We start from the raw sequence: 18888 nt of genomic DNA, 5'->3' as shown, positions 1-18888 counted from the left end.
CTCTCAGTCTGTCTCTCAGTCTGTCTCTCAGTCTGTCTCTCAGTCTGTCTCTCAGTCTGTCTCTCTGTCTGTCTCTCTGTCTGTATCTCTGTCTGTCTCTCTGTCTGTCTCTCTGTCTGTCTCTCTGTCTGTCTCTCTGTCTGTCTCTCTGTCTGTCTCTCAGTCTGTCTCTCAGTCTGTCTCTCAGTCTGTCTCTCTGTCTGTATCTCTGTCTGTATCTCTGTCTGTATCTCAGTCTGTATCTCAGACCGTCTCACACTTGTCTGTCTGTCTGAGTCCCTGTTACATTTTTCTCTGTGTTCCTGTCTGTGACTTGTGTCTTCGACTTGTCTTCCTGTCTGTGTCTTTTCCTCAGTCTGTGGCTTTGTCTGTGACTTACTCTGTCCAGCTTGTCCTCGGTCTGCCTGGATCCTTTTCTCTGTCCGCCTGTGGCCTTTTTTTGGTGTTTTGTACATGAACGATGTTGAAGCTACGTGCTGTAGGTTATCACGACACCTTGACGTTTGAGAGCCGGCGAGATCTTCCGGTGGCTGGAATTGTACCCTCGCTGCTTACAGAGCCTGAGCCATGAGCCGTCACGGATGTAGTTCATGAGTTAATAAAGCTGTTGCTTGAACCGTCTCTCTAATCCAATGCTTGGGGCAAACGGACTGCAGGTCATTCAGTGCTCTCCATTTTCTCTTACAGATCAGTAGAGATTTAATTCGAGATTTAAATGGAAAATTTAAACATTTGCACTTCACCTCCTTTTCCCCCTGTTCGTCCTCGATGACGGAGGATGAATCGGGTGTCGAAGAGCTGAAAATGATCACTTTTGTGAACAGACCTCATGCTGACCGACTCCTACTGCTGCTCCTCTGTGGACGTCGGCCGTTAGTGGCAGTTAGCGGCCATCATCGTCACTCATTGTGAGAACCGGTTCATTTCCAGAGGTACTGACACCTCCTGCTAGCCTCACTGAATGCCTCACTGAATGGCTCCGTCCTGCTGGTGCACGAGCGAGTGAGCGAGTGTCGCACGGCGCGTAATCATCACTCACAATTACAGACATTTGTCAGACCACATGAGCCAAAAGGTTCCCAGTGCACAACTGTGTGTTTCCCAGATCAAACCTTTCAAGGTTAGATCACCCTTTAGAACTTCCTGGGATTAAATGAGAGAGCACGACTTGTAAAGGAGAAATATTCCAAGTTACAAAATGTAATCTGTTGTTTTTTTTAGCCTTCTGTAATTTTCCATGTTTGCTTTTGTTTATATGTTCGTAATTTTAAACGAAAGCGTCTGCGCCAAATCTCTCGTCTGTTGCCGAGGTCACGCGAGTCAGCGTGCCACAATCAGCCATCGTCTGTAGGTGGGCGGGACGACCGCACGCTCTCCCCTGTCAATCACAGCAGCTTTAGCCAATCGTGAGGACCTGTGAGCTCATGGATGTGGATGAAGGTTTTAGATTATGCAAAACTTAAATGAATGCATTAATAAACAAACAAATAATAAGTGAATCTGAAGCACGTCATTGTTTAAAAATCATACAAATTCGAATATAAAGAGGAACTTTTACTTTTCCTTCATCAATCGAACAACTCGTTTCCACTATGTATTTATTTATTTATTTATTCCACTTTCATCTTAAATTGAATTTAGTTTGATTTACATAAAGCTGTTAACAATGGAGCACGTGGATCACGCTGGTACGACTCATCAGGCATAAAGATGCAAAACGCTTCTCCAAAAAAAAGATCAGACTTTCCCACTAATATAGCTGTCAGATCAGCGCACGAATCTGGGACGACTGACATTTTGCCGTCTTTGATATTAACCAGTGTCTCCTGGAAGCCCCGCCCCCTTTTTCCTTCTTTTAATAAAATCTGTGATGTGTTTGATTTAGCTAATTGATTTAGAAAATGTGTTTGATTTAGCTAACGTTAGACACACATTTGACACGGGTAACACGACTGCATTTCAAAATCCGTCCGTTTTTTTTCTTTTCTGTTTTTTTTTTCTTCTTCTTCTTCTTCTTCTTCTTTCCTGCTGCACTGTTGACTGGAAAAGCGCTACGGTCTTGTCAGACAGAAGAGACAGTGACGGGCTCTTTTCATTTCACTGCTGCCTGCAATCCTGACTGTCAGCCAACACAAGAAAATGTCACTCACGTCATTCTCGGCTCGTCGTACTCACTCGCTGACTCACGTCTGACTCCCGACGCGCACCGATTCACCGAGCAGATCTGCAGCGGCGCCGCCACGTTACACGCTACACGCACGTCTCGCTTTTCTCTACTCACCACCTTCCTCTTTCGTTTCAGGAGGAGCAGAACCGAGGGAAGCCCAACTGGGAGCATCTGAACGAAGACCTGCACGTCCTCATCACTGTGGAGGACACGCAGGCACGAGCCGAGATCAAGATGAGGAGAGCCGTGGAGGAGGTGAAGAAGCTCCTGGTGCCTGCGGTCAGTACCTTATTTATTTGTTTGTTTGTTTGTTTGTTTGTTTTTGCAGTCTGTGCATTCTCAAAGTTTAGGTGAAATGAACTCTGCACGTGCCAAACGATCGTCTTGCTGAGATTAGTTCCAACCCTACAGGAGTTTGAGACTCTTAACACCAATTCATTTAGCTGGCAGCAATTTCCAGCATTTACCAAGATAAAACACAAATAAATAAATAAATAAATAAATAAAACGGTGATCTGGATTCTTCACAAGCTTTATACTTTAAGTAGTAGGCAACATCTGATTATTATCGTCGCCTGTACGACGGCAATAATACAATTTAATCAACGCTAAACATTATTTATACATCACCAGACCTACCAAAAAAAATTTCCGAGGAATCCAAATGCACACAAAAGGCAGAGGAGAACACATGCTGTGTGGAAGCCCCGCCCCCTTTTCCTCTCTAATGCCACGTTCACACTATTGGTGCGACTCGGTGCACCAATAGGGGTGAAGAGCGTAGAGTAAAGCGCACCGCTGCTCCTTCCTCCTGTACGACATAACGCATATATACACTGCCGAATCTTATACGCAAACCCCAAATCTTCCCCCAGAACCTTCATTATAGAGGCAAGAAAATTGATTCTGAATGCTAGTCGCACCACATGCTGATAAAGGTTATTACCATGGAAACAAGTAGTAGTTACGCCTCCTGCTGGCTTTAAAGACCAGCGATAAAATCATGGCGTGTGGTTTCAAATTCACTCCCTCACGTCGGCTTCCGAAAATTCGTTAAGGGAAATTCTGGACCCCTTTTAGTTGGTTAATAGAAAATAAACTCGTGTATAACATTAGACCGATGTCTGTTTAACAGAATTAAACGTAACACACAGGTTTGTGTGTTTACACTTAACCGAGTTACTGTCATAAAATGCTTTATCGATTGTAAACCAAAACTTTTAGTTGATGCTGCTTGTGTCTCCTCACACCATGCACACTTTTACCTGAGGTTATAGAAAGCGTACATGGATTATCTTCCCAGAGATCTTTACAGCAGTGTTTTGTTCTTTTTATACTACAGAAATTTCCCTGCAATTTTTTTTTTGTGTGTGTGTAACGAAGTGCTTGGGGAATTTTGGCCAAGCACGAAGCTTAACTCTGAGTACACTTCAGAGAGATTTCTGCATGCATACGGGCAGATTTAATCCCATCCAAGAGCCGGAACCCTGACGGCGTCGTACCGGTGCATTCTGGGAATCTGCTCCGGAACTCCCGCTAGAAAACAAATGGCATCGGTGCGGCATGTCCGCACATTTCCATTCTCTCTGAGTTTCGTCTCTCATTCTCAGCTGCAGCGCCTGTCTACCTGCCGTGAACAGAAGGCCAAGGCTGCAGAGTCTGTTGATTGCCCATGGGGTAGCGTAGTGGAGGCTCCTGACCTCTTGAAATATAGCCAGGGGCTGTTCTTTTCCATCTCTCTCTGCCCTTGTTTTTTTTTTCTTTCATCCGTCTTACGCTCTGGTTTATTTTTTGTCCTTGTTTAGATGTTAATGCTCCATGAAGACATGTCAAAAGTGATCGGTTTTGTTAGATAAGATTAGCTCTGATCAGTTATGCACCAGCGCTTCTCGACTGGTCCAACCATCTCTCAGGGTAAGGGGTAGGCATACAGAAAGGCTCTTCTGTTCTGTTTTGTGTGTATATTAAGGGGGGAAAACCTGAACAGACTTCAAAGCACTTTTGCACGTCGCTCTGGGTAAGGACGTAAACGTAATCGAAGACTAATCACGCACGTTATTTAGCTAAGTGGAACGTCTCATTTCTGTAGGAAGACTTTCGACCCTCAGGGAACGTTTATTACATATCGTCCTATATATTCTTTTGATAATTGCCCATTGGCCCTTGATTTTTTTTTATTTATTTATTTTTTTTTGTTCCTATACTGTGAGGTTGATTAAAGGACATTATCACGGCAAGGTAAATGCGATTAAGACCCAGCAGGACAATCTTCCTGCCTCGGCTCCCATAATGAACGGCATCTTCTCATTTAGAAGCATGAAATCGCCTTTTATTAAATATCTCGGCAAAACAAAGAGGTCACAGCACTCGGGTTTGTTCTCAGACACGACGAGAGAGAGAGTTGAAACGGAGGGTGTGTGAGAGTGCGCGCTCTCGTAAACCACTTCTGTGATAGGCTTTCAGTTTTGCGCCGCACCGATCGATATTTCTTCGCTCCGTCCCTGCCGGCGGCGGGTAAAATTTGTAATCTCGGTTTCACTCCTTCGGAAACAACACGGCTGGCATCGGAGCCAGCATGCAGGAAAAAAGTGTGTGTTCAACTTAATTCGCAGAATTTATTCTTACACACACACACACACACACAGACTGTGTTTGGGTGACTGCATAAATGGGTATTTCAAAGGGATAAAATGAAATGTTGTAAGGATTGAGAGATTCAGCTCATAGACCCTGTGAACTTTTCAACTCTGAGTGCAACAGAGGAAAGAGACTGCAACAGAGGAGGATGAGTGAGGCTGTATAATGGGGGGGGGGGGGGGATTGAGCTACGCTTTCATGTGTGGTTTGTGGGTTTATCCCACTGATTCTTCTTTCCCTTTTATACACACACAACCTCCTTCCACCTCCAACCTTCATATCTCGCACCGTCACACAGCGGCTCAAACACCCTCCAGCAGCTCACACTCGCTCAGCCACTTCCAGTCGCTCCAGCCGTCTCCAGCGCTACCGTTCGTCCCTGTGCCAATGTGTACAGAAACGATGAACCCAGGCCACGAATGAAGGATCAATCATCACAACACTGCCGACGAACAGAACTGAACTCTTAGAAAGAAATTAGTGCTACAGGAGTCTATCGCCAGGAACACTGAGCATGTTGAGGGAGAATGCAGTTTTTATGGGAAGCCGGAGTCTCTTTTAATAGGACGGGACAGAATTCCTTTATTAGTGGAATAAAAAAGAAAAACATCAAGTAAACCACTACTTAGTATTCATCACTTTCCACCTAACCTCAGCCTGCTGCTTCCAGACGAATCTGAAGTCTGAATGTTGCTCAGCTTCTCCGTTTTTACCGACTCTCACCACTTCAAAACACTCGGTGGGAATGGTGGAAACTTCCCGCGGCTATCCTTTTTTTTAAACACTTAATAATAACGCTTCAGTACGGGCGGAAAAGTTTAAACCCTGCTTAGTGGTTTTCTGGATCCGTGTTGTCAAGGCGCTAATGTAAGCAGTTAGACTCTCTCGTTTGGGTAAAGACTATTTGACCTCCACTCAGACCCACACACTGTAGAGATTAGGAGAGATTATTAAAAGCAGGTTTTCTCTCTTCTCTACCTCCTCTCCTCACTGCTGTATTTCTTTCCGTCTTCGGGTCGGCCGTTCGATCAGGACGATCGATTCTCCCTGTCTAGTGTTACTCTATCTTTTCAGGTATCTGTGCGTTTTATTGCCGCAGCAGCTACCCTGTCCAGTTGGAGCCTTCACCACAGAGATAACACCACCCAATCGTTTCATGTTCTGCTGTGTTGGAGCCTTGTGTTCTGTCGTGTGAGGCACAGAGACGGCATCCCCATAACCAAAACACAACTGCAGGCCAGTGAGGGTAGTGTAGGCAGGTGTGTGTTTGTTTAGTGCTCTTTTAACATGGTGCTGGGATTTTTGAGCATTGAGAGAATAAGCCTCTGCTAATCTTTGCTTCCACATGCTCCTTATTGTAGGCAAAGTGTAAGGGATTATACCTTTCTGGGGCTTTTTATACCTGGTCACTTCATGCGTTTTCTGTGATCCGATAGCTATCCGATGGTAAAAAGACCAGGTCTAAATGCCCTCCGAAGCGTTTTCGAGACTGATATAAATCCGATGGTTCAAACCCCTTCAGGAGGAGGTCTGGGACGCGTTTCAGATGAAACCGGACAGGTGTAAATAAATGTGGTTGTTCGAGCCACATACGTCAGCGCTATACTCCTCCCAAACAGAAGTACATCACTCTGGTGTCTCATTGGGTCTTAAAATGCGCTGCTGCTGCCAGCGGAAACGCGGCAAACAGTAAATGCTGGGTTTTTTTTGTAGCATAACAGAGTTTTTTCATCATCTTTTTCAACAAATCAGATCGGAGACAACACATGAAGTGATCAGGTATAAAAGGCCCTTTCAGTCCGTGCTCATCGAAGCATTTTTGGGACACTTGTTTTAAAGAATCGGGGTGGGGTGGGGGGCGTGGCTCTGCTGGGTGTCCTTCCTGCATTTTAATGAGTTTCACCCGTTTTCTTAATCTGTCAAAACCTATAAACAATGTCTGCAGTTGTTCCAGACGAAACCTAGCATTGATGTCAGTCAAAACATCGGTGTCTTTGGTTGTTGTCTCGGGAGAAGGATCGATGGGCCATCTTGTTAACTTTCCCCTCGAGGTACCTGTGTGGCCAATCCTTGTCCAGTCAGCTTATCTTCATCTTTAAGATCGGTAAGTGGACGTGGAAAGGTATTTTTGGAGAAGCAACCTAAAACCCTTGGAACTCCGAGGCATGTCCCTCTGAGCTCTTTTCTTTCTTCTCTAGCATGTCATCATGGAGCTGAGGAGTGGGTGAAGTAGGAACCTTCACCTCCACCACCTCATTAATGAATCTAGGCCACTACGAGTGCTTTCTGTTAAACTTGGCTAATTAAAATGCCTTGTCACATGAGCTTTCAGGGCTAGTGCGGTGTCGCGTTGCCACACAAGTTTTCTGACAGAACATTGTGTCCGTTTCAAACTAGACCAAGGACCCGTTGGTGATCATTAAGCTGAAATCTACTGAAGCTGTAATGTGGTTTCAGCTGCTTTCTTTTCTCAGAAGTCAGTGTTTTTGTGTGCAGGAATGTGGAGAGCCCTAGGCCCTTATAGCTGTGCAGCTCTCTGCGCTCGGAGGGGTGTGCTCTTTTTTTTTCTCCCCTGCCTTTTTCTTCCGTTTCATCTCGTTTCCACTGCTCGGTACTCGAAGGCAGGACCAGTGAGTCAGCCAAATTCTCCCTGGTTTCTTTAAAGGCCACAAAAAGCTTCGGGTATAGGATGGAGAGTGAAATAAAGGGAAAACTTTAGCTTCACATCCCACGGCAGTTCGCACGAGTGAGGACTCTCAACAAACGAACTGGATAAGAAGCTTTGCCGATTGCCCCAATCTTTCATTTCTACTCCCTGTCTTTTCCCCCCTCAGGTTTTTTTTTTTTTTATTGTGCTTTTTCTTTTGGTATACTTATCTAATGGTTGCACTTAGCATTTGCAGTGAATTAAAAGAAAATCTTGGTCTAGCTGCATTTGTTTTAGCATTTTTGGGAAATCCCTGCATGCAGTTTTTCTTCCTCAAGCATGGCTGCCTGAGTACATACCTGTCTGTTACGGGGGGGGGAAAGGCTCCTCGCTAGGGGACAGAGATAGCAAGACAGGGGATATAGAGACAGACAGATGGTGTGAAATGTATGACGGGCGTTGTGGCTCTGTGGGCGTAGCGTCCCCGACAGCCAAATTTTTACTGTCAGCTCTCTGCCTGAAGGCTGACTCAGAGGCCTGTTGTGGCCAGCCGGCTCATCGTGATCAATAAACACCTTTTTCCTCGTTCACGTATAATCACATTCGCCTCCTATCAGGCCAGTATGACAAACGAGAACAAAATGCCATCTGGTCGCTTGCTGTGTGCGCTTGTGAGCATGCCTTCCCAACTAATCGCCCCATTTCTTTGTATTCCCTCGTTTCTCCTGTCACCTTGGTGCGTTCCTGGCAAGTGCTTCGCAATAGAGACGTGACGACGATTTCAGCCATTACCTCATCTGGTTCGTCTCTACCGTTTGACAACTATAATTTTATTTATTACCTCACTTGGCAATTGGACTAACTGTGTTAGCAATAGAGTTATTTTTGCGAATGGACAGAAAAACGTAGTGGCAAACAGATACCCGTGCCTGCACTCCTGGTATGCACACGATGACCCTGCAAGGTCAGCACTATCCCTTATTATTTTCGCTCTCTCTAGTGTCTTGTCCAATCAGCTTCATGCCTAGCTGCAGGGCCAACATAAAGAATCATGGGTAAAAAAAAAAAACTTGGTCAGTTACAATGCTGTGGTACAATGACTGCAATGTCTGTATTCGCTCATCCTGAGGGAGATCTGCTCTTCCTCTGCCTCTTAACGTTATTAAGCAGCTTGACAGCAGACTTAAAGCTCTATACTGTTAGTTTCTCTCTGTTTTCTCTCCCTTTCCCCCTTCATTTCCTTCTTTCACCATTTCCCCCCCTTCCCGAAAGCAAGCGATGCAGAGTAGCATGCATTAAACCTTCCGCTTTGATCAGGCCAACCAGTCCGGATCAAACCCCAGCGAGGTTTCTATTAACCTTTTGACGTTTCCTTCTCTTAACATTAGAGCCAGATTTCAGTCAGCCGAACCTCCTTTATCGGTGCAGCCCAGACTCTTGTCTGCTTCTCCTCTGCTCTCCATCACCATGCAGTTTTCAGCATGGCTGAGATTCTAATTCCCCTAATAGTGTGTGGTAATTCAACTTGACCTCTCTATTAGTACATAGGCCGTGCTCGCCTTGGCTGATTTAGATTCAGCTTGTCAGCTGTAAATTACACCCAGCCATGATTGACACCAAACTCACCCAGATTCGCCTTCATATCTTTGCTCGGATTATCCACACGCAGCCCGACCTGTTTCTCGATGTCCCACGCATTGCTCCGCTACCTTTTGATGATAACTTTCCTTTGACGAGACGAGTTTAGCTCGTGCTTAATTATGTAGAACGATGGTATGTTATTGACATTCCTCATCACTAAGCTATTATTAGCCGCCGTCGTAGCGTCGGCTGTAATTAGCCATTCTGTACTTTTGCAAACAACTCCTTCAAGTGTATTTTACTGAGCTACATCACGCTACGACACACTAAACTGGATATGCAAGAGAAGATTTTATCATCATCATGTAGACATTACAGCACAGAGAAATTCTTTATTCGCACATCCCATCTCTGGAAGTCGTCGTCAGTGTACGTGGTCAGCCGTGACGCAGCTCCCCTAGAGCGGAGAGGTTTAAGGGTCTTACTCAGGGGCTAGGGCTGGGCAATAAAACGATAGCGATATGTATCGCGATAGACATGTGATTGATATCAATAAAAAATGTTTTCGATAAAACGTTTAAAATAAAAATGTTTAAATGTAATGTGTTTTTCTTCTGGTCCTTATTTTAAATGGGTCATAAATAATATCAATAATTATCGATATCGAGCGATATGAACCACTGATATTGTGATACAGTTTTTAGCCATATCGCCCAGCCATATCAGGGGCCCAACAATAGCAGCTTGGTCCACAATCTCAGTTGTCTCTCACCATTCAGCCTTGTCCTGGGTATTTAAAGAAACGTAAAGGACACGAGTGTAAAATGATGTGGCGCACATCCAGCGAGCGTCTGTATCTGTTCTACCTCTTCCGACATGCCGACTACCAGAAATCACCACAAGAGTCCACTTGGCAGCTGATGGCGGGTTACAACCACAATGATTTTAGGCTCCTTTTGTATTTCAGAGAACGTGGCAGTTTAAGGTAGCAGCAAAGCTTTTTCCCCCCTAGAGTGTACTTTTTAAACACACTTTTTTCATCCAGAATCTGATAGAACCATGCTGAGAGCTCATAGAGACAGTTTTAGAGTCCCATGAGGTGAACTGTTGTCCTTTTTCTGTTCAGGCAATGTTCATTCTGCCCGCTCTTTACTCCTTTCAGCTGGTTTTTTTCTCTTTGATTTGTACAATTCACATTTTTAACTCACTCGCTTCCCTACGTCTCTGAACAAGCCTCGCATCGCATATGAACAGTCGTGAAAAATCCAGTCATAGATGTGAATCTGCTGGTAGCACAGGCTCTGGATCTGGCGTGGGTCAAGACGACGACGTCGTCCAGCCGTGACCGTTGCACCGATTTCTCATTTATTGGGATCATCTTTTAAGAACTACTTTGTCTTCTTAGAACCCTTCTAGCTTTGCTTGCAGTGATTCCACAAATATCAAGGAAATCATTTTCCCAACAGATTTCATCTAGCTCCACGTAGTGGGTCAGTTCTGATTCGAAAGGATTGAATTGGAAAGCAAATTGGATTTTTTTTTTGTCAACTAAGTAGAAACATGAACATTTTGAGACACTGTCTTAAGCACTATTCGGACGGGACTAGTTCTACATGGGGACGTGGAGTAATGCAATTTTACCTCAGGACGTCTGTAATTAGCTAATTCGTACGGGACAAGACATCTCAGTAAAACTAGCAGAAGTGGGAGGGGTAACTCGCTTTACTCACCACAGTAACCTCCTTGTCGTCATGTGCGTATGACATCGCTTCCTGTTATCACGTGCGCAAACAGACAACATGGCGCCTCCATGCTTGAAAAACGCGCCAAAAACTACTTTTAAACAGGAAATGACGGAATTTTACCGTACATATTTACAGCGGGTCGATTCGGACGGGATCAGTATTACCTGAGGTAATTTTTCCGGACCTGTTTACAGAAGGTAAAAGTCGCCTTAATTTTTACTGACATTGTCCGTAATGATTACCGAGACGGCGCATTCGGACGGGACTAAAATCACAGAGAAGATCTGGTAATAATTACTTTACCCCCCACGTCCCCACGTTAAACTAATCCAGTCCAAATAGGACTTTAAACAGTTTAGTCCTCCTTTTCATCTTTGATCTGTCCATCTTATTTCCTTGTCCTTCCATTTCTACCCAAGTGTCTTTTTTGCACCATCCTACCATACTTCCAGTCTAACAGCTACGTTTCGGAAGTAGATCCTGGAATTTGGTGCAACGGACACAAATTCCGATATCAGATTATCGTATCTTCTCTGATCATGAATTTAGACACTTTTTTGTTTATTTTTTGTTTTTTTTAAATAATGTCTCGACTAATTATAAACGATTCCCTTAGGTTAATAATTAATTTGTGGTGGGGTTTTTTTTTTTTGTTCTTGAGTGGCTCACAGTTTTATGAAGTGAGGTGTCTGGTTTTTTTATACACACCACCCGCTGTGTGTTTACAGCTACACACATCAGAGGCTGCCTTGCCTCATTGACATGGCACATTCAGACTAAATAACTAAACTGTAATAAGCATCGCGCATAAATGTCACAGAAAATTGCATTTTTATGCGTTTTCGGAACGATGCGACGCGTTTTGTGTCTTCCAAACCGGGTTATTCGCTGATCATTTGTCATGCAGTGACAATGTGATCTCCGGAATGCATCTGCGCCGATGCTTAAGTAGTGTTGTTTTTGTGCCTGAATGATGTTTTTGTTCCATAACCGAAATGAAGACGCACACGGATAACCTATTCGTATCATAACATTTTCCACAATAATTACGATAAACAAACGGTAGTCAAATATGTTTTCCTTGTCTTAACTTGTACAGAAATATTCTCCGGTCCCATTGCGGAATTGACCGCCTACGTGGAGGAATTGTGGTTACACAGACGTAGCGCAAACAAACGGACAAAATGTGAGCCGGCGGCGTGTAACGATTTTTATCAAGTGTCTTAGGGTTTTTTTACACCTGGTCATTTCATGCGTTTTCTGTGATCAGATAGCTATCCGATGGTAAAAAGACCAGGTCTAAATGCCCTCCGAAACGTTTTCGTGACGGATATAAATCCGATCGCTCTAACCACTTCAGGAGGAGGTCTGGGACGCATTTCAGATGAAACTGGACAGGTGTAAATGAATGTGGTTGTTCGAGCCACATACGTCAGCGCTGTACTCCTCCCAAACGGAAGTATGTCACTCGCAGGTGACTCACGAGTCGTGCGTCGCGCCAGAAACAAACAGTAATGCTGTTTTCTGTAGCATAACCGTCGTAACGAGTTTTTTCGTCGTCTTTTTGATCGCGTTCTGAAAACCGCACACACCAAAGCGTGTTCCGTTTCAATTACCCCGGAAATGAGGTCAAATATATCAGCATTTTGGGCGGGAGTAGAAAGATCAGATCGATACCCGATCCGCCGAGACGCATTTATGTGGCCTGATGTAAATGGAACAGTTTTAACAAATCAGATAGCTATCGGATCAGAGACAACACGCGTAGTGACCAGGTGTAAAAAGGCCCTTAAGGTGCTACATTAGATCCTTATATTAGGTATGAGCTGTGGCTATGTACGAAGTCACCCTGGGACCTCATGTTTGTTTATTTTGCTGTGGATAAATGAAATTAACAAGCTAACTACCTCACCATGTGGTGTTTAATTATATCAGTATACTTTTTTCCCCTCATCTACAGGTTTGTAAATGCTCGATCATCTCAGTAACTTCTCATTCACAGGGGCTTACTTATGTATTTACAAACTGTATTTGTAACCTAAAGATAGTAAGAAACACATAAACATTTGGTTATGTAACAAAGAAAAGCTTAAGTTGAAGAAAAACAAATATTATCTAAAAATATATATAAAATGGTAAATATCTTGCTTGGTTATTTTATAAATCCAACCCTACGCGATAGGTTAGTTGTAGTGTGGTGGTGGTGTTTTGTTTTTTTTTCTTCTTCTTCCTCTTTCTTTTCCATTTAAATAAGTGTAATTACAAGCGTGCTCTCAGGTTTGAATTAAACATCGAGTAACACTCTTCTGTTAAGGATATCCCTTTTGTATTCGTGTACATTTGTTGCACATTTGGCTTCATTTTCTTCCCTGAAATTCCATTCTCTTTCAACTTAATTGCTTTTTTCTGAAGTGATGAACAATGAGCACACTATTTATTTATTTTATTTTTTTGCGCCGCAGCGCCTCAGGCACTTTGTTTTATTTATTTTTATAAAGATGCCGATGTGCAGTTTGTGGAGTCTGTCACAATGTTTGTTTGTCCTTTGTTTTGGTGTAATAGTGCTTATTTTGTCTGGGAAAGGTGAACGCTCGCTCATCACTCAACGCATCTGTTGGATTTAAAATGCTCGCTTAGGCTGCTGTATCGCTCACTGTTGGGACTTTACAGTACTTGGCTTTTACTTGTCCAGGTTCTCACAGCATTTTTTTTTTTTTAAACCATCGTGTGGCTTTTTTAATAAAGGAAAATATGCCTCCACATTTCTTATTTTCAGACATGTCCTAAATTTATTTACACGTCCTGGCCACAGAGGATAAAGCAGGTGACGGTGACTCATGGAAGGAACCTTCATGCAGTTCGAGATCTTTACAGCCCAACATCTTCCATACATGCGTCTGATTTCGCAGATTGTTGCACCATCGTCTTAAACCATGGTACAGTTTCACAAGAGCCTGGCCTTTATGCAGTATTTTTATTCTCGTTCGCCTTGCTCAGGGGACAGGGTGTTTTCAGTCAAGGGGAAAGGGCTGATACTGTTTTACCAGAATTTGTGTATCCCATGGGTACTTTGTGATGGTGAAACATGCTCTCATGTGCACACATGCAGAAGTATAACTCTTCTTAACTGCCACTCGGAGGCATTTGGAGGAACGATATTTACCCGAACGTGTACAAAGTCAGGACCTTTTCCACATGAAGAAATTCAACGCAGCTGCGATTTCTGCTCGTCCTGCCTCTGCTGCAGCATCAGGAGTCCGCTCGCATGTATTTCCCCCTCGTCAGGGATGGAGGATGAAAAGTGCAGTGCAAAGAAAATATTGCGAGATTCAGATCACAATAAGAGGTGCTGCATGGTGGCGTTCTGGAGGGGAGTCAATTAAAGTTTAGCTTAGTCATGCTGAAAACCACTTCAGAGGCTTTTCTTGGGTTTCCTCGTTTCATATTTGCTGGAAAAAGCACAATGCCTCTGCCACCACCTTGAGAAATTACAGGACTGTGTCCTCCTCTTCTCTTAAACATCTAGTAGGATAAATAAAATAAAACCCTATTAATCGTTCCCTTTCCCTAGAGGTTAGTCCTGCCTGTTATCTGTCCCGGCCCTCCAAACAACCCCCTGCGGGAGTTAGTCCACACGTCTTCCTTTGAACGTCCAAGCTAATCCTTTTAGTCGGAAGTGAGCGCTTGCACAGTGAGCAGTTGGTGTTTGTGTAGTTGTCTGGTTCTGCCAAGTCACTCTATCCCCAAAGGCCTTCTTGCACCGCATTGCCCCGCCTGCCCCATTGTGGGGGTTATGGGGTAATTATCAAAAGTTCCACGCTGCAGTCTGCCAGAATTCTGCTTGTGCTCTGAAATGTGCCAATAAAACTGTCGATAGAGGTTGCTTGAAGTGGGATTGTGTAGCATTTGCTTAAATGGGAGCTGGTTGCAGTTGCTTAAGCTCAGATACCTGGCCATAATTTCAGCACTCCTTTGTTGCAAAACATTGAAAAATCCCCCAAGAATGTGGTAATTTGTGGTAGAAGGTGGTACAGGAACTTTGGTGGGTAAATTGGCATGTTGTAGTAATTTTCTACATGTTGTTTGACAGTTGTGTTCAGAGCCGCAATCATGAATTTCATGTTCTGCCTTTGAGCATCTTCTCTCAAACACACCTGAGGAAGATTGAACCCCGATGAACCGATGCACCTTTGGACAAGGAACATCGGAACCTCGTCAACGGGACCAAGATCCCTGCTCAATGAGTTTGCGATTACAGCTTGCCAGCTATCCTACTCCGTCTCCGTGACCCTGGAGATTAAGGACTCATAATAGTTTTGTGCCTTTGACCTCCATAGCTGACATGGTCAATTATACTATCTAATTTACCTTTAATGAGCACCGTATCCCAGTCACCATACAAAGACACGTGGAAGAGCCCAGATTCTGGTAACGGAGTCTATAGATATTACTACATAATGGCTCTGTTTGCACGCTGTGATCACTAGTTTCTCAATGCATCAGCCATAGCTTTTATCCTCCCTTGGCAATCTTGTATCAGAAGACAGACCTTTGGCTTCCTTTAGACCACCTTCGGATGCGGATGTCTTTTAATCCGAGTGTGTTTGGGTAAGGAAAATGTTTCTTGTTTCTCTTCGACAGGAAATGTGAATGATGCCACTTTAAAATCCCGAAGTGTGTGGCAAGTAGATTTCCTTGTGATCGCTGATTCACTCTTTCAGACTTCTGCACTGCTTTGCTTTTGCCTGTAAAACCACAAAGCTAACCAGGACGAGCAGAACACTGTGTTCTAGAGGCTTTTAGTATAGCTGAGGTCATGGCATATGGTGACTCGGGTGGTACAGATCAGCTTAAACTCTTAAATCTCTGAATCTGATGCAAATCCGGCAGTGTTTAAAGCCACAAATCATCCTCCCCAAATCCCCTTCAAGATATTCCAGGCTCGATTGGGAGGTATTAAGGGATCACAGTGACAGAACAATAGATTGTCTTGCTCAGGAAACTATGGCAGAGAGACTGAAGAAGCCTAGCAGACAGATGTCTCATGAGGGTTTAGAATGTGTCGCACAAGTCCAAATCATGCATCACTTAAATATCTCCTTTTAAACAGCCCGATCCTCCCCTTATGTCCACTCGCTTTCGCATTCTGCCGTCGCGAATCCCGTATATCGAGCCAACATCTGTGCTAGCGTTTAGACATCGTCCCCCAACACCGGTGCCCTACATATTACCCGCTGACAAATCCTGTGCTTTATATCCCTCTCTTTATTTAACTCGTCCACTTCGTCCTCCCTTTTTTATACTTGATCTCACACTGTCCTGTGTGCAAGAGAGAGAATGCGACCTTATACTCATATTCCAGGGTAAGGTAGGATTAGGTGGAGCCGAGTGATGTGATAAGAGAGAGAATTAGAGAGGGTGAGAGGGAGATGTGAGAGCGTTCTTTTCTTTCTTTTTTTTTTTTTTTCTTTTTTTTTCTTTTTTGTCCTCTTGTTACAGGCCCCTGGCTGTGTGTAAGTGAGGTACAGGGATATTGATGACTGAGCTGTTAAGCTCCCAGGTTGCACACTGTGGCCCAGTGAAGGTGCTTAATACAGCTCATTCATCCAGCAGCACAGAGCCAGGACTTCCCCTCGCTCATCCACACCCTCACTTCGCAGCTACAGAACCCAGACGGATTGCAAACGGATCGTAAGGACGGACCAGTCGAGAATGGACATGTTGCGTTTTAATCATTTTCTGTCCATTTTTTTTTTCTTTCCATCATACGACTTGCCGTATTGTTAGTGAGCTAATCACACGAGAGGACGAATAAAGTGGAAAAACTCCCCCTGCCTACTTAATGTCTCCGGGTCACAGCGAGGAGGAGTGTAGGGCAGGAAGGTCGGGACAACGTAATGCCAGGAAGGTCTGTTTCTGGTGTAATACATTACCTTGACCGTTGACCTGTAAATGAACAGGTTCTAAACATTTTGAGGGATTTTACAGCAGTGCAGACTTTGGTGTGTGGTTAAAAATATATATATATACCCCGTTTAAAAAAAAAAAATGCCACTATGGCATTTCAGGAAGAACAGAAAACAGTGAGCAACGCTCAGTAAAGAAAGCAGGCTAAGTGCACTTTATATCCTGTACGTCTACAGTCGACTCCTCAACACCGTGCTAGTCTTTTTGTTTTCCTTTTCCTCTGTGGAGAGGTGTGAGCAAGACTGCGAGACTTCTCCCTGTGCCTGTTCCCAAAGGAATTATTCTGTTATTTTTGTTTTTCTATTTTTTATATATTCTTTATATTATTTATTCTCTAGCAAATAAATAAATAAAATAAATAAATAGAATTCTCGCACTTAGAGGGAATTCAGTTCGGCCAATGTTGTGCAACCTGTGGCTCCCGAAGCGCTCGCTCAGCATCGCTATTCATCCAGTCCCACTCAGCTAGATCCGAGTCACCAGGACTGACTCAGCCTCGTTTCCAGACATGGACTAGATGTCTAACTTCTGACTCAAGTCCAAAGTGTAAAACCTTTCCACATACTGCGCTGGATCCTCATCCCCCATGAGGTTTGAGGTAGAACTATGACAGTCTTTTCATGGTGTAATTAGTTTTTGTTTTTGTTTTTTGAAATTCAAAAATGACTAGCTCAAACCTTAGTGTGTGTGTGTGTGTGTGTGTGTGTGTGTGTGTGTGTGTGTGTGTGTGTGTGTGTGTGGAGGGGAGAGACTGGTTCTGATGTCACTAGCAGAGGCACACCCCCCCTCCCTCCTCACTCCCGGTAATGATGTCTGCTCTGCTTCAGCGCCTGCACAAATAGACCCCACTGATTTCATCTGATTCCTCTCGATAGGGCAGGTTTATTGACATCCGCATGCGTGTGTCAAGTATTTTTCACACCACGCACTGGGGCTCGTGGCGGTTCTATCCGAGGCAGAATTCCCCCAGGCTCCCTGGTGCCACGCTGCTCTCTATAAATGTCTCCACCGGGTTATTCCTCGCCCACTTGCTCTGTCTCTTCCTCTTTGTCACTCTGTCTCTCTCCGTCTCTCATCCCCGTCTTTTGTGATTGGTACAAACGTCTGCAAAACAGAATCTTCCTCAGATCACATATTTTTTTTTTTTTTTTTTTTTTTTTTTTTTTTTTTTTTTAAGGCAAGGACCTCAGCAACAGACCGACACGGATATCGTACTTGGGAAAATGACCTTAAGCTGTTGGAAAATGTCACATCGAGACTCTTTAGCCTGCTTTCTGGAGTGTAGGCATAGTGCAGTGTGGTACATGGCAGCATCCATGAAGTCTGACGAGTTCCTCAGTCGCATCACGTCATCGACTTGTCTGTAATTTATCAGTGATGCGTGTGTGTAACGTTTTGTGCAAGGTTTAGCACAGCTAGTGATACAGCATGTTTACAGCCCAAGGTTGTTTTTTTTAGCATGTACACTGCTGTTAAAAGATTTACCACATTTTTATTTATTTGTTTGTTTGTTTGTTTGTTTGTTTTTGTTTATTTGAGTAGTGAACATGAGCCGGTAGACTTTTAATAGACATACAGACATGTTTTAATCTGCATAATGAAAATTGTCAACCTTGAAGCAGCCATCAGACTAACAGTGACTCACTCCGACCAGAGTTCTTCTGTAAAGCATGTACAAACATTTCTCCTCCAGTTGATCTTTCTTATTAACGCTCTATTCCATGTCAAGCTGACAGTCCCAGTCGTGGTTCTCTGTTCGTGTGCGTGCGTAGGTTTTCAGATGTGAAGACGGGTTGTGCGCCCGCATCTGTGTGTGCGCGCTTGCTAGTGTCTCTAGTATTCATCTCTACGGGGGTTTCTGATCAGTCATCTTCACCTTTCCTTCACCTCTCATTAGCTCTTTTGAAATCCTCCTTAAAGCCTTTGACAGCCTTTCTCTTCCCGCGCAGCCCGTACTGAGAACTGCAGCGTGCGCTGCTGCTGTTTGTACTCCGGGTTTGATTAGTCAGGTCAGGTCACGAGTATGTCGAGAGAAAAATATTAGCATGGATTCAGCTGCTTTTTTCACAGGAACATGAGTCTCATGACTGAAGTCTGAGTGACAGGTTTGTCCTGCTTTACCTTTATTACTTTCACACACAGTC

The 18888-nt window shown here is 44.0% G+C and overlaps 1 protein-coding gene across 16 annotated transcripts in view; it reads left to right on the top strand.

Annotated features, from left to right (window-relative positions):
• The window catches only part of qkia (QKI, KH domain containing, RNA binding a), a 162133-nt gene that overhangs the window by 35412 nt on the left and 107833 nt on the right, over window positions 1–18888 (top strand). For all 16 annotated transcript variants that reach the window (XR_007144505.1, XR_007144506.1, XM_047821409.1 and 13 more), the window contains exon 4: window positions 2303–2446. Coding sequence is in view for 14 of the 16 variants with exons in the window: in XM_047821409.1 (XP_047677365.1) it covers window positions 2303–2446 (144 nt within the window). In the remaining 2 variants the exon portion in view is untranslated. The remainder of the gene's footprint in view (window positions 1–2302; window positions 2447–18888) is intronic.

The sequence above is a fragment of the Tachysurus fulvidraco genome, chromosome 12 (assembly GCF_022655615.1).
Source record: "Tachysurus fulvidraco isolate hzauxx_2018 chromosome 12, HZAU_PFXX_2.0, whole genome shotgun sequence".
NCBI classification, from domain to species: Eukaryota; Metazoa; Chordata; class Actinopteri; order Siluriformes; family Bagridae; genus Tachysurus; species Tachysurus fulvidraco.
Note: the sequence above shows the minus strand (reverse complement) of the source record. Positions and strands in the feature narration are given on the sequence as shown.